Genomic DNA, 15,332 nt, shown 5'->3' on the forward strand with positions numbered 1-15,332 from the left:
ACTAAGATGGGGCTAAGGAAGAAAACATTCCAACCTTGGGGCATGCCCGTGAAAGGGCAGAGGCAGGGTCACCTGGCAGGAGATTAAACATTCCAAACAAGAATCAGATTAAACAATAATTTGTGGTTTTAGAGGTAGAAGGATAAAGTCCAAGGTAAAATGGATGCACTGGGACTAGACTGGGAAAGGAAGAAAGAGTACAGGGGAGAATACATTCGAGAGAAGAAGGCAAAGAAATTCCTGCTCTCAGAATGGCACCTGATCCTCCATACTTCCTAGGTCCCTTAGAGTTACAAGGCCATTTGAATGGTCTGGTCAACGGGCTGGAAGGAGCACGGACAGGTGTCATCTCCAGGTCAAATCAACCATTTAGGAACTTTCTGGCCCTTCAGCTCTCTGCCCTGTTCTACTACACATAGGCTTTATACTGAGATGCCAGAGCCATACACTGGGAGAACTGTGCTCCCAGAATCAGGGCAGGGTGAACTAACTGCAGTGCTGACCCTGCAGCAGATTTTGGGTAAGTATGCTTTTTGTTCAGGGCAATGATTGAATGTTTATGTGTCTCCCCTCCCCCCACCCAATTAATATGTTGAAATACTCAAGGATATGCTTATTGATTTTAGAGAGGGGAAGGGGGGACAGAGAGAGAGAGAGAGAGAGAGAGAGAGAGAGAGAGAGAGAGAGAGAGAGAGAGAGAAACATCCATCAATTGGTTGCCTCTTCTACAAGCCCTGACCAGGAATCAAACCCAAAACCTTTGGAGTAGGGACAAAGAAAGCTTCAACCCAGTGAACCACACTGGCCAGGGCTCATATGTTGAAATCTTATCTCCCCGGGGTTGGGGGAAGGGAGGTGGGTGGAGATGGAAAAGGGTATATGGGGGATAAATTATGATGGAAAAAATAAATAAATAAATAAAATTTTAAATGAAAAGAGAGAGAGAGAGAGAGAGAGAGAGAGAGAGAGAGAGAGAAATCCTAACTCCCCAGATGATGGCATTATTAGGAAGCAGGGCTGTGGGGAGATGATTAGGTCACTAGAGTGGTGCTCTCATGAATGGGATTAGTGTGCTGCTAAAAAAAAAACCCTGGGAAATTCCAATGAGAAGACTATATGAATGAGGAAGGAGATTCTCACCAGACAAAATCTGGCATCACCATGACCTTGGACTTCTCCAGAACTGTGGGAAATCAATGTCTGTTGTTTATGTAGATGAAAAAGGGGTTCTAGCCCTGGTGGGGTGACCCAGTTGGTTTGAGTGTCATACACCAAAAGGTGGCGGTTCAATTCCAGGCTGGGGCACATACCTAGGTTGCAGATTTGATCCCTGGTGGACGCAGGAACTGGAGGCAACCGATCCTTGTTTCTCTCTCTCCTTCCCTCCAGCCATCCCTCTCCCTTCCCTCTCCCCCCTTCATTTCCTAAACATATTCTAGGGTGAGGATTAAAAAAAAAGGGAGAGAGAGGATTTGCCCTGACCAGTGTGACTCAGTTGGGTGAGCCTCCTCCCAGGCACCAGGAGGTTGCCTGATTCCCAGTCAGGGCACACATTCAGACCCAATTTGGAGAGGCTGAAAGGAGGAAGGAGAAACTTGCTGAACCAGTCTAGTATCATAATCATCATCAGTAAAGACAAAAGATACCAGGCCCATGTCAAAGACCCAGTAGCGGTCCTGGGTCTGGAGAGTCAAACCACATGAAAGCAAGAGGGAGATTAATGCTAAATCACTGCTCTGTGCCTCTTCAGTCACATAATCCTTCCCCCCTGAGAGTTTTAGTCTGAAAGACTAGACCAGGGTCAAGGCAAGTGGAGATTCTGTTACAGGCAAAGAGCCCATATTTTTGCTAAAGGCTTTATTATATTTAAGCTTAGAAAGTGGAAACAAGAGGAGGCTTGTAAGAGAATGTAAAAATAAATGGGACTGAGGAGTTTAAGGAGAAAAGATAAGTGGTATTAGTGTCACTGTTCTTAGGCCAGAAAATGCAGGGGAGTCAAAGGCAACGTTGTTGGAATAGGAAGAAAAAAGATGAATGATATGACTTGGATTGGATTGTGACCCTTAAGGTCTCACTGGGCCAAGGAAATCTATGATTGACATCATAGTCTATGGTGCATAGTATGGTAGTTAAGCAGGTAAACTCTAAGCACAAATCAGATGGATTCACAGTCAGGCTCTGCCACTTACTAGTTTTGTGGCCTTGGCTAAATTGCTTAATCTTTCTTTCTTTCTTTTTTTTTTTTTTAATTGCTTAATCTTTCTGTGTCTCAGTTTTCCCACCTATAAAGTAGGAACTAGAATAGTGCCCAGATTGTATGGTTGTTGCACCAGACTATGTGAGTGTCTAAGGACTTCCTTCCCCAATCAGCAAATAACTCAGGTTTCCAAAAACACTCTCCCTCTCCCTCCCTCCTTGGGGATTAGTGCTTCACCCAGAAGACTGAAGAGGCAGTCTCCAGGGACATAGTCTGGAGCCAGAAGCAGACTGATGAGCTGTGTGTAGTTTTTGTGAAACAGGCAATTCCTTCCCCCAAAGGTCCTGCTATTTGATTTGTTGTTTGACTCTGGAGTCAAAGGTGGGAGGGTTCATACTTCATTCTTGATTATGGGCCATGACGATCCCCTGGGGGCTCATTCCCAATTACGATTATGAATGTTCTCTCTTTGCCCTGCATCCCAAGATGCCTTTCTCTTTCTCACATGAGTGCATATTGCATTAGTTGCTCTGACTCCTTAAATCATTAATAACAGGACCGACATGACCTGGATCAATTCTATTCTTTGCAGGGTATTCGAGCTAGCCGTTTTGTTGGTCTCCCATTATAATTTCCCTGCACTCATGGCGTCCCTCACAGAAGTGAGGCCTAGGAATAAAGCTCTGCACACAGTCAAGCAGCACATGGGGTGTAGAGCTCAGGCTGTCTGAACTTGGGCAAGTCACTCACTCTTCATGAATCTCAGTTTCCCCAACTAAACGTGGATTATAGTAGGATTTACCTCATTAAGTAGTTGTGCAGCTTAAATAAGTTATTATAGGTAAAGGACTTACATTTTTAAAAAGTGATTTTAGAGAAAGTAAGGGAGAGAGGGAGAAACATTGATCTATTGTTCTACTTAGTTATGCATTCATTGGTTACCTTTTGTATGTACCCTGACCAGAGATCAAACCCGCAACCTTGCTATATTGGATGACGCTCTATCCAACTGAGCTTCCCGGCCAGGGCTAAGTAAAGTACTTTTTGCCTGGCACAAACCAATTTTTCCATAAACTTTAGCTATTATTATTAATTTATGTGTAACAAATGAATGGTAATTATTGCTCCTTTTAAAATATTGTTTAGATGACCTACAGATCATGTTTTATGTAGATAATTCCCACTTCTCTCTACATAGGCCTAGCGTATCATCTAACTCTAAAATAAGTACCTTTAATTGATTACTATACATTTTTTTCCTTTTTTTTTTTTATTAAGGTATTATATGTGTACATATCTTTCCATTGCCTCTCTACCCCATGATTACTATACATTTTCTCTCTTGTATCACCCACCAGCAAATTCAACATGACACCAAATTCATCTTCTTCTGGCTGGCACTCTCTGGTCTCCCCTATTTCTGTTAACATCGTTATTGTTACAATTTATTAGGTATAAAATTTGGTTACCAAAAATCTAAAAAAAATACCCAAACAGCTGACACTTATTGTTTACTATGTGCCAGACAATGTTAAATTTTTAATGGGTTCCCTGGCTTGGTAGCTCAGTTGGTTAGAGCATCATCCTGACATGCTCACATTGTGGTTGGATCCTTAGTCAGGGCATGTACAAGAAGCAACCAATGAATGCATCAATAAGTGGAACAACAAACTGATGTTTCTCTTGTCCTTCCTCTCTCTCTCTAAAATCAATTTTAAAAATTAAAACATTTTAATTGGATTACTTTATATAATCTTCACAATAACCTTTTAAAAATATTTTTATTGATTTCAGAGGGGAAGAGAGATATACTAGTAGAAACATCAATGATGTTAATCATTGATTGGCTGCCCCCTGCATGCTCCATGCTGTGGATTGAGCCTGAAACCTGGGAATGTGCTCTGACTGGGAATAGAACCATGACTTCCTGGTTCATAGGTCAATACTCAACTACTGAGTGAGCCGGCCGATACACAACAATCATAGTGAAATTATTACTCCCATTTAGCAAATACAGAAACTGGGGTTTAGTGATGGCTGAGTAACTTGTTCAAGGTTACAAAATTAATAAGTAACTGAGCCTAGAATCAACCCCCATCCTTTGAAAACAGAGCCATGTTCTTACTATTGCTATGATATAGGTCCTCTCTATCCCTTGTTCATTATATCTAATCAACTCCCAAATCTTGTCATTCATCCTAGGAATCTATATATATAAAAACCTAATATGCAAATAGACCAAAAGGCAGAACAACTGAACCACTGGTCGCTATGCCATGCACTGACCACCAGGGGTTGTGCGTGGAACATGGCGGGCATTGGCCACGGTGGAATGTTGGAGAGGTAAGTGGTGGTGCCAGACCAAGGCAGGGCGCCAGTCACTGTCATTGGAGCGAGCCTCAGATGGTTACTGAAAATTCTTTGATCTCACACACTGTGGTCCTGCCAGCACTTGCACCTGCTGCTGGTGCCAGCCCTGCTCGCACCCGCTGCCAGTACCGGAGCCACTGCTTGCACCTGCTGTCGGTGCCTGGTGCTGGTCCTGATTGCTTAGCGCCATTAGCAGATTCAAACTGCGGCTGCTGGCCCCGATCACCCCTGAGGTCTTCTCCACCTCCCCTGCTCCTGAGGGGCTATTGGGGCAGCAGCTGCCGCTTGCACCTGTTGCTGGCGCCAGCCCAATTGCTCTGCACCATCAGTGGGTGCAAGCAGGGTCAGCACTCTCAGTGCATGGGAGCAGTGGCAGCAGGAGCAGGGCTGCTGGCAGACAGGAGACTGGGAACCATGCCGGAAGGAGCCGGGGAGGCACACAGAGGATGAGCTGAGACCCTCCCCCGTGCCCACTGCAGCCTCATGGCCCACAGTTCCTTTCATGGTGCATGAATATGTGCACTGGGCCCTTAGTCTATATATATAAAAGCCTAAGCAACCATTAGGATGGAATGACCAGAACAATTGGAATGACCGGTCGCTAAGATGTGCACTGACCATCAGGGGGCAGATGCTCAACACAGGAGCTTCCCCCTGGTGGTCAGTGTGCTCCCACAGAGGGAGCACTGCTCAGCCAGAACCCAGACTCATGGTTGGTGAATACAGTGGTGGTGGTAGGAGCCTCTCCTGCCTCTATGGCAGCACTAAGGATTGGTGAGAGTGAAGAGAGAGAGAGAGAGATTGAGAGAGAGAGAGAGAGAGAGAGAGAGAGAGAGAGAGAGAGAGAGAAAACAGCGAGCAGGAGAGCACTGAGCTCGAGCCAGGCAGCACCTGGCCCACCTCGGGCTCCTCCCTGGCCTCCTGCCACTTCGCACACTGCTACATCCCCTGAGGGGTCCCAGATTTCAAGAGGGTGCAGGCCAGGCTGAGGCTCCGCTCCCCCCATGCACGAATCCATGCACTGGGCCTTTAGTTCTACCATATAATAAACATTCATTTGACCACTTTAATCAGAAGAACTGTTATCCTCATACCTTGATTATTGATGATGCCAACACCCTTCTCATCGGTGTCTGCTTCCAGCCTCTCCTTGTGCAACTATCTACCCTTTGGAATACAACTTGATTTCCTACTGTCTAAAGCTCTCCATACCAGTGTCACCTTAAAGAAATTGGGTCATCTCTTTTGGTCTGTTTGTATCTCTGTAAAGTGAGGGAATTTAATGGCTTTGAGGCAGGAGAGAAAGAAGTTAGGGAAAAATCCCGAGGAGTGGAATGAGGAAGTAGGAGCTGACATCCTCCGGCCAGAGCCCCCCACATCCCAGCAGGATCAAAGATAAAACAGTTAACGGAAGGAAAGCCCTTCTATGATCTTGGAAGTCACAACAAGGTCTCTCCCAATCAGAAGGTGGAGTCAGAATTTAGTGCCACAAACTAGGGGACAACTCCTTACCCTTGGAAATGCATAAAATCCCACGGACTAACTGACCACACCCACAACTTTCCCCGGAGTCGGCCCTCGTTCACTGGGACAGGTACTTTTGTATTTTTAGCTTCTTTCACAGAGGCGCCCGAGCCCTGCCCTCTTTGTTTTTCTCTACCTGAATAAAACCTGCTTTATTCTTACTCCAATTCTTCCTTAAGTCTTTTCTAGGTGAGTCAATGCCCTGGCGGTCGCCTCATACGGAAAGGTCCCAGACCCTGCGTAGACAGGACCAGCACCCAGCAAGGAAGCAGTCGGTAAATAGTTTCAACAGTTTCTTTGAGTTCTAGAATTTTAAGATGTTTCTCATGTCACTGTCCTATCCCCCAAATTCAGTGACTTGCCATTAACTACAGTCCAGGGTCTCAGCTTTTAAGACTAGCATTCAAAGTTTGTCACTAATCTGGTGGTTTTATCCCTCAAGGGTTATACTCTTTTAGGAATGTCTAATCAGTTTCTGAGACATTTCCTACTTTCCCCTGCTTGCTTTCCCTCCCTTGCTCTTAGCTATTTTTCTGGTCCCGTGATACCTACAGACTTATCTATTTACATCTTATTTTTGTATGTTGAAATCCTACTCCTCTATACTAGTAAAATCTTCTCCACACTCTATCCAGGCAGCCCAATGACCACTCTCCCTCTCTTTAAAACAGTCGATATCTTAGAGCAGTTCACTAAACATTTCTCATTATTGGCCTTGGCTGGGTAGCTCGGTTGGTTACAGCATCGTCCCAATATGCCAAGCTTGGAAGTTTGATCCCCAGCCAAGCACATACAAGAAGCAACCAATGAATGCATAAATAAGTGGAACAACAAATCCAAGTTTCTCTCTTTCCTTTCCTCTCTCTCTCTCTCTCTCTCTCTCTCTCTCTCAAAAAAAAAAAAAATTTTTTTTTAAACATTATTATTATTATTTTTGAAGATGAATACATTTGATTATGTTTTAGCAAGGGGTGGGTGGAAGGCCAGTGTGATCTGATGTTTGAGGGAATAGATGTCCTTTCTTGGAGCTTTCAAGAAGAGGTGGAACCCCCTTCCTAGGATTTCTGGAGAGGGGACTGGTCCATATGCCCTTTAAGATCACTTTTAGTTCTAGCCCTGGCTGAGTAGTTCAGTTGGTTAGAGTGTAGTTCCTATAAGTCAAGGTTGTGGATTCCATCCAAGGTCAGGGCACAAACAAGGGTCAACCAATGAATGCATAAATAAGAGGAACAACAAATTGATGTTTCTCTCTCTCTCTCCTCCAATCTCCTATTTCTCTTTTCTTGTTTCCCTTCCTCTCTCTCTAAAATCAATAAATAAAAAATTTTAAGACGATTACTTTTAGCTCTAAATTCTTAAGTTGTCTGATTTAGTTTGCAGAAACATTTAGTAACAGTGGAAGCCTGGAGGCTGGGTTGGGAAAGGAAGGTTAGGGTGGAGTCATCTAATCAGGAAGGCTTCCAGGAAGAGATGAGACTTCCTGTTTTCTACTGCTCACCCCCCTTCTCCAATCTGCCTGGGCGAGACCTTCCTCACCTGGATCAGCCATTTAAAAGAACCTGGCCTCCGAAGGTGGATGTGGCTCAGTGGGTTCGGCATGGCCTGTGTACTAAAAGGTTTCTGGCTCCATGTTAACCTCTCTCAATCAATCCATGTTAACCTTTCTCACTTGGATGTGCCCCTCTCTAAAAATCAATAAACTATTCTTTTAAAAAATATATATTTTATTGATTTTTTTATAGAGAGGAAAGGAGAGGGATAGATAGTTAGAAACATCGATGAGAGAGAATCATCAATCAGCCGCCTCTTGCACCCCCCCCCCCCCCACTGGGGATGTGCCAGCAACCAAGGTACATGACCTTGACCGGAATTGAACCCGTGACCTTTCAGTCCGCAGGGTGACGTTCTATCCACTGAGCCAAACCAGTTTCGGCCAATAAACTATTCTTAAAAAATAAAAAAAGAACCTAGCTCTAGGATCAGGTCTTGTAGAGTCTATCAACCAACAGTATTGAAAGCATCAAACTGCCTTCCAGGTTTGGCTACATGGAAGGAGCCTGTGGACCTAAGGGTCCCGGGTTCGATTTTGAATAAGGGCACAGCCCAGGTTGCGGGCTTGATCCCCAGTAGGGGGCGTGCAGGAGGCAGCTGATCAATGAATAATTCACTCGCATCGTTAAAAAACAAGCAAAACTCATCTCTCAGATAACAACCGAACTTGCCCCCTCCCTTTATGCACATCGATCTTCAGAGAGAGATTTCCTCAACCAGCCTTTTAAAATATGTAGTTAAATCCTTCAATCTCCCACCTTCCCCTTGGTTGTTTTTAAAATAGAATTTACATAATGCCATATCCATTTCTTTATTGTTTGCCTCCATTCCCAACCCCGCCAGAAGGACCAGGAGAGTCACTGCTGTACCTCCCAGGCTCTAGAACAGTGCTTGGCACACAGTAGGTACTCAATAAAGAAGTTATGGTTTGACAGACCGGAAAAGTTGAGTAAATTAACTAAAGCGATAAAACGTGTCTACCTCCGAGTCGGGCGCGCGTCGGCTTCACGCAAAGTATGAGCGCCACCTCGCGGGCAGCCAATTTGCTCCAGAAAAAGCAGGAAGTGAGTCACAGTCTTTAAAAAAAAAAAAGAAAGAAAGAAAGAAAAAAGATGGCGGCGGTCTGCCGGAAGAGCATGGAACAGCAGTGCCGGAAGTTAAAGATCGGAAAGTTGCTTCCTAGAATGACAACCGACTCACCGGAAGAACCGTGGGCAAGTGGTGTTCCGCAAAACGGGCTCTCCGGCAGCGGACTTAAGCAGAAGGGTTCCGCGCGTGCGAGTACCGGCAACCACGTGGGGCCGGGGCGCGTTTCCGGTGCGGAGGACGGAGGGCGAAGTGGGAGCTCCAACAGCTGGAAGGGTGAGAAGGGTCCAGGGTCCCCAGGGGAAGGGAGAGCGATGGGGCCGGGGGAGCGGGGAGCTGCAGGGGTCCTATGAGATATGAGAGGTGGTGAGGGGGGCGGACTGGAAGGAAGGGTGGGGCGGCGCCGCGGGCAGGTGCGAACCTGTCAGCCCACGTCCCGCGCCACGTGGACTCGCCTTTGTCGGTGGCTCGCGGCTGCCTTTTGCACCAGGCCGCGGCTGAGGAGCTGAGCCTTATCTGCCCCCGGGTCTCGGAACTGGCGCTCCAGTGTGTGATTGCTGAATGAATGGCGGGGGTGTGTCAGGGTGGGCGTGGAGGGACGTTTATAGGCACTATTTCTGGCTCTTTAGCCACGTTTCCTCCCGGTGAATCCATGCCTGTCTCGAGCTTTCTCCAGTCATTGTGCTTGGTCTCTTTTTCTTGGAGGGCAAAGTGGTTATCAGTTAAGACTTTTTTTGTTGTTGCATTTTTTTTAAGTGCTAGGCCCTGGCTAGGTGCCAAGAACAAGAACAGTCCACAGATCACCAGGGAAGACAGATACACAAACATAAGATTCAAATGTATCGTTAAGGTGCTATATTAGGGGGTTAACTAAGGTGGAGGAAGCTAGAGCCAGGAGGTGGTCGTGATCCTCTTTAGGGGTTGTCTTCCAAGGTGAGGGGCCTCTTTTCTCATCTTGTGGAGGCAGAGTAGGTCTTGAATCTTCTCTGTAAAAGAAAAGATCTGGTATAGATGCTTTCCAGGCTTCCTTCCAGCAAATGCCCCGTATCAGATAGTATTACTAATGGCTCAAGTTCTCCCGCAATCCAATGTTCATTGGTCAGAGTATTCGTTACATTTTATGATGAACATAAATTGCATATGGATGGGAAAATCTGGATTTTTGCCCTCATTCTGGTGCTCTAGATCTGTTCCCTCGTCTGCAAAATGAAGGGGATTGAAATGGAAATAACCTTTAAAACTCCTTCCAGTTCTAATGCCATGATGTGTTAGTAGGTCAAATCGTATTTCAGACTGCCCTCTACCAGATGTCACTTTCACATCATCAGTGTTATTTTGCCTCATCTGGATAATTAAGATGGTCTTTTTAATTAAAAAATTTTTTTTTTACATCCCCTATCTTAATTCTGCCACAGTATTGGGACTCAATAGATGCTTAATATAAGTGTATTAAATAAAATGGGATAGAAATGATAGCTGCTCCTTTTGCACTCTGGAATATTAGTTCATACATGAGAGAGGAATAGGGTTTTACTAGAGAGACTTGGAGTCGACAGGGCAGATTTAAGCCAGATTTATGGGGTGATCCGCTTGAGAAGGATAATGCTGGAGGCAGGATATTCACTGCTGTTTCACTGTCGGGCGCTGTTCCCCTCATCTGTCCCCAGGACCATGGCCAACAGTGAGCGCACCTTCATTGCCATCAAGCCCGATGGGGTCCAGCGCCAGCTTGTGGGGGAGATCATCAAGCGTTTTGAGCAGAAGGGATTCCGCCTTGTTGCTATGAAATTCATGCAGGTAAGTGGCCTTTATTCTATCCGTTTCTTTTGTGGGGGAGGGAACATTGTAGGTGAGTCTCTTTCTCCCCTCCCCTTCTTAAACCTCTCCATGTAAGGTCATCACAAATGTTCTGGAACCTGGAAGCTCTTCGGTGACCCAGCACCTTGGATCTTGAAGCAAGCCAAGCTATTTGGGACTTTAGAGAGTAGCCTCCACTTTCCTCAGCGATGCAGACTTCCATATTCACGGCAGGACTGTCCTCTGGCTCAAAGCTCTGGGCATGTTTGACCACTGCTCCTGAGTTTCCTGAGCAGATAAATTTAGAGATTTTTTTTTTCTCTCCTTTGAGGGAAGTAGTGTTCACCAAGGAAATCTTTCCATCATTTACCACACACTTAGTGTCTCCCATATACAATATTAGGCATCATCCACCATTGGGACATGTCGGGGGAGAAGTATGGTTTTGCCCTTGGGGATGCCCATCTGAAACAGCAATATTTCAAAACACCTGCAAAGCAATATTTCAAAAAATGCGCAGGATTGATTGGCCAAGAACCCTTCCTCACACCAACCTGGAGTAGGAGACTTCACATTCTCAAAAAAAAGTATTAGGGGACAAATTTTTTTTCCTATTAAAGAGCCAACTTTGGACTCTGGTGCATCTTAACTTTGGTTTGATTTGCAGTTTAGTTCCTATGTGATGTTTAGAAAACCTGCTTTAATAGTGAAGGGAGTAGACCGATGTCAATGCTGAGGGGAGAGCATGATGCAGTGATCAGAGCCAAGCATTGGACAGACAGTGCTTTCCAGATAGTTAGCATGTTATGTTAGGTTGGAAGGTCGGGTGACATCAAAGCATTGTTGATCGGACATTTACCATGTGCTGGGCACATGAGCTTTCTCACCCAGCCCTGGTAACAACCCTGAGAGCTGCCTCTTCCTATTCCTGGTTGTTAGTGATGAGGAACCTGACACTGGAAGGTTAAGTCATGTGGCTGAAAGCACAGAGTCAGTGATGCAGCTGGAATTTTACCTCGGGCTTCTCTGACTCCTAAATGCATCTATTTCCTCCTTTCCAGTTTCCTAATAAAGGTGTGGGCATGGTGAAGAGTTGTAGGAGGCGTAGCTGCCACGAGTCTGCTGTGTTATATATATATATTTTTAAAATATATTTTTATTGATTTTTTACAGAGAGAAAGGGAGAGGGATAGAGAGCGAGAAACATCGACCAGCTGCCTCCTGCATATCTCACCGGGGATGTGCCCACAACCAAAGTACATGCCCCTGACCGGAATTGAACCCGGGACCCTTCAGTCCGCAGACTGACATTCTATCCACTGAGCCAAACCAGTCAGGGTGCATTGTTAGATTTTCTGTCTAAACTGTGATGGTTGGACATGAATCTAATATTCTGTAGCTTTATTCTGATCAGACAAGGCCAATAGGGGGAGAATTGGTACAAAGCTGAAGCATTTAGTCCTGGTCACTGCTCCCCTCTGGTCCCGTTGAGAATGAACTGGGTTAGAACAGAATTAATGAGCCGAGAGCTCATGTTTTAAACTGCAGGATGGGTGAGTGGGAAGCAGCCACTGGTTTGTAGTTTTGGGGGCCAATTCTCATTCTCTGTCTTGCGGAATAGGCTTCGGAAGACCTTCTCAAGGAACACTACATCGACCTGAAGGACCGCCCCTTTTTTACCGGCCTGGTGAAATACATGCACTCAGGGCCAGTGGTTGCCATGGTGAGTGTGCCTGTGTGGGGTGTTGACGTGAATGACTCAGTTGAGAGTGAAGAATGAGTGGTGTGATGCCAGGTCCTCATTGATGCAGAGGGACCTGGGGCTGGGAGGATTGGACAGTTAAGATGAGTCAGCTCTCTGATCCACTCAAGACAAGATGCATTTGCTTGCTGAACTGAAGACTCATTGCTGGGAGAGGTCGAGAGGGCTCTGCCTGATTATAAGCTTCTGGAGGGCAGGACTTAACCCAGAAATTCTCCAGATATGTATGGCGATCATCATTCTGCCAGGCTCTTTCCTAGTCACTGGGGATGCAGTCATGATTGAGACAACTTAGCTTTCCTTGCCTTCACAACTTTAAAGGGAATGGGCAGGTCATGAATAAACCTGTTTCTGTCTCTGTATATTTGCGCAATGAATGAATGTTGGATCCAGGGGGGGGTTTAACCTTTCTTTTGAAACAGTAGTTTTCAGATTTTCTCCCGGGGGGGGGGGGGGTGTTTCTTCCCTGACCACCTCTTCTTTTGTCTTTCAAGGTCTGGGAGGGGCTGAATGTTGTGAAGACAGGCCGAGTGATGCTTGGGGAGACCAACCCCGCGGACTCCAAACCTGGGACCATCCGAGGGGACTTTTGTATCCAAGTTGGCAGGTGGGAGTTGGTGCTCTTTACCCTTTTCCAAAAGCTGAGTTGCTATGGAATTTGGGTTCTTGTAGCTAGTGATGTACATGATACCTTATGCAGAACATTTTCAATCAGTTCTGTTTTCCTCTCTCTGAAGTTGGTGTTGGGCTTTATAGGCTCTCTCTTTCTCTCTATGTCCACTCGCTGCGGTTGTGCCTCTGATGAGAGGGTAAAACCTGGCACAACACACTTTGCTGGCTAACGTCCTTCCCGGAGGCTCGCTGCTAGCCTCCATGTTGCTAGGAGGGCATTCTTCATCCTACCTTCATGGTAGTCATTAGTTTTTCTTTTAACGTGAACTAGTGACGTGAGCTTGGGCTTTTTCTGCAGCGGTGGGCTTTCTGGCAGTGGGAATGAGGGGCGCTTCTGGGCAGTTTAACCCTGTGGTCTTGGTAACGTGGCCATCTCTTTCCCTGCCCAGGAACATCATCCACGGCAGCGATTCCGTGGAGAGCGCGGAGAAGGAGATTGGCCTGTGGTTTCGGCCGGAGGAGCTGGTAGATTACAAGAGCTGTGCTCAGAACTGGATCTACGAGTGACGGGAAGGCCGCCGACGGTGGCTTTCCTCGCCGTCTCCTCTCCCTCCCACGGCAGGGGACCAGACTGGCTGCTCTACTTACCTCTGAGAACTTCCTTCTAACCTGGAGGGACACTCCTGGAGCTGAGAGTGGTCCCGGGACAGGGTTACGTGCTACCATCAGATTAAAACGTTTTACCCTAACTGGGATTCATCGCGTTGGCTACTGTGTGCGGCTGTATTGCTCTGCATTCTTTTTTTCTTTCCACATCTTCTGGCTAACCTGAGCTAATAGAGAGTATAAATACTATATAAATGGTTTATATTGGTCTGAGGGATCACACACACACACACACACACACACACACACAATCTTTGCCTGTCCCTTTCCCCCCTGTATCCCATCCACTCTTGTCACTGAGCCAGTCAACGGGCAGGTACAGAGGATCTGTTGGCTGCTCTAATCAAATAGACGTGAGACATTTATTTATTTATTTATTTTTTAAATATATTTTATTGATTTTTCACAGAGAGGAAGGGAGAGAGATAGAGAGCTAGAAACGTTCATGAGAGAGAAACATCAACCAGCTGCCTCTTGCACACCCCCTACTGGGGATGTGCCCGCAACCAAGGTACATGCCCTTGACCGGAATCAAACCTGGGACCTTTCAGTCCGCAGACCGATGCTCTACCACTGAGCCAAACCGGCTTCGGCTAGACGTGAGACATTTAAAGAAGAGGAAATAACCAAATATAATTACGTCCGCATGACGGAGTCTGAGAGCCCACATGGATGAGGTTCAAAGACGGGAGGGGAAATAGGTACACCCCACATTCTGAGCTAGGGATAAGGTAAGCACCCCGGGGCTTCAGTCACTGCAGGGAACGTGTTCGGGAATTAGCAGTTTGTCCAACGAGGTTACCGCCGATGTCTTCTTACGGACAAGGCCTTCCACTCAGTGCTAGGTAGTTAAGGGCAAGGCAGAGATTTCTCTGGAGCCTGCAGCTAGAGTTGCCTTGGGCTCAAAACTATCCACATACCACAGAGGTGCATCCTGGGGTAACTCATTTTGAACCCCATGGTTGCCAAGACTCACCTGGGGGCAGAGGATTCATTGGAAATAAAAGGCATCCTTTCTGCAGATGGTGGGCCTGGGTCCCTGGGATGGCCTCAAAAGCAGAAGTCTTATAATGAACTTGGATTTGTTAGGACACTGATTTGACTATCAGAGACAAGGTAGAGATTTACTTCTCTTTTATTTAAAAGTCCACACTGGAGACCTGTTCAGTGCTGTGATTATCCTACATAATAAAAGGCTAATATGCAAATTGTCCCCTCCACAGGGATTTCGACCAGGGGCCAGGGCCCCTCCCCTGGCCAGCCCCAGATCGCCCCCATGACCTCTAGTAGTTAATACTATTATATGCTGTAATTTGCTAAGAGGGTAGATCTTACATGTTTTCACTACACACCAAAAAGAAAGAAAAATGGTAACTGAAATGACGGTTATGTTGGTGGTGATCATTTTACAATACATACAGGGATGGGCCAAAGCAGGTTTGCAGTGGTGAGAACACAAAAGTTAATTTTTGTAATAATTATAACCCGCATATCTTTCTCCATATGACAACTGTAAACCTGCATTTCCCCACCCCTGTGTGTATATCAGAACATCTAATTGTATGCCTTACATATAATACAATATTTACTTATCCAATATGCCTCAGTAAAGCTCAAAAAAAGTTCAAGTAGGTGAGTAGGGCGGGGATGGTGCTAAGGCTATGATTCTGGGGCTGGCCCAGGGGCAAACAGCTCAGCTAACAGTGCAGCCCCAAGACCACTGGGTGACAACGCCATTCCGTGGCCAGCGGCAGCTCACCGCCCTGA

At 46.1% G+C, this 15,332-nt stretch overlaps 1 protein-coding gene across 1 annotated transcript; it reads left to right on the forward strand.

Annotated features, from left to right (window-relative positions):
• The first annotated feature begins 8,881 nt into the window (after positions 1-8,881).
• Positions 8,882-13,662, forward strand: NME1 (NME/NM23 nucleoside diphosphate kinase 1). Its single transcript, XM_084863665.1, has 5 exons — positions 8,882-9,004; positions 10,396-10,525; positions 12,147-12,248; positions 12,782-12,894; positions 13,349-13,662. The coding sequence occupies exons 2-5, from the start codon at positions 10,400-10,402 to the stop codon at positions 13,464-13,466; spliced, it is 459 nt and encodes a 152-aa protein (XP_084719791.1). The 5' UTR covers positions 8,882-9,004; positions 10,396-10,399; the 3' UTR covers positions 13,467-13,662.
• Positions 13,663-15,332: the final 1,670 nt, after the last annotated feature.

This window comes from Pipistrellus hanaki, assembly GCF_964339955.1.
Source record: "Pipistrellus hanaki genome assembly, chromosome: 16".
Classification (NCBI taxonomy): domain Eukaryota; kingdom Metazoa; phylum Chordata; class Mammalia; order Chiroptera; family Vespertilionidae; genus Pipistrellus; species Pipistrellus hanaki.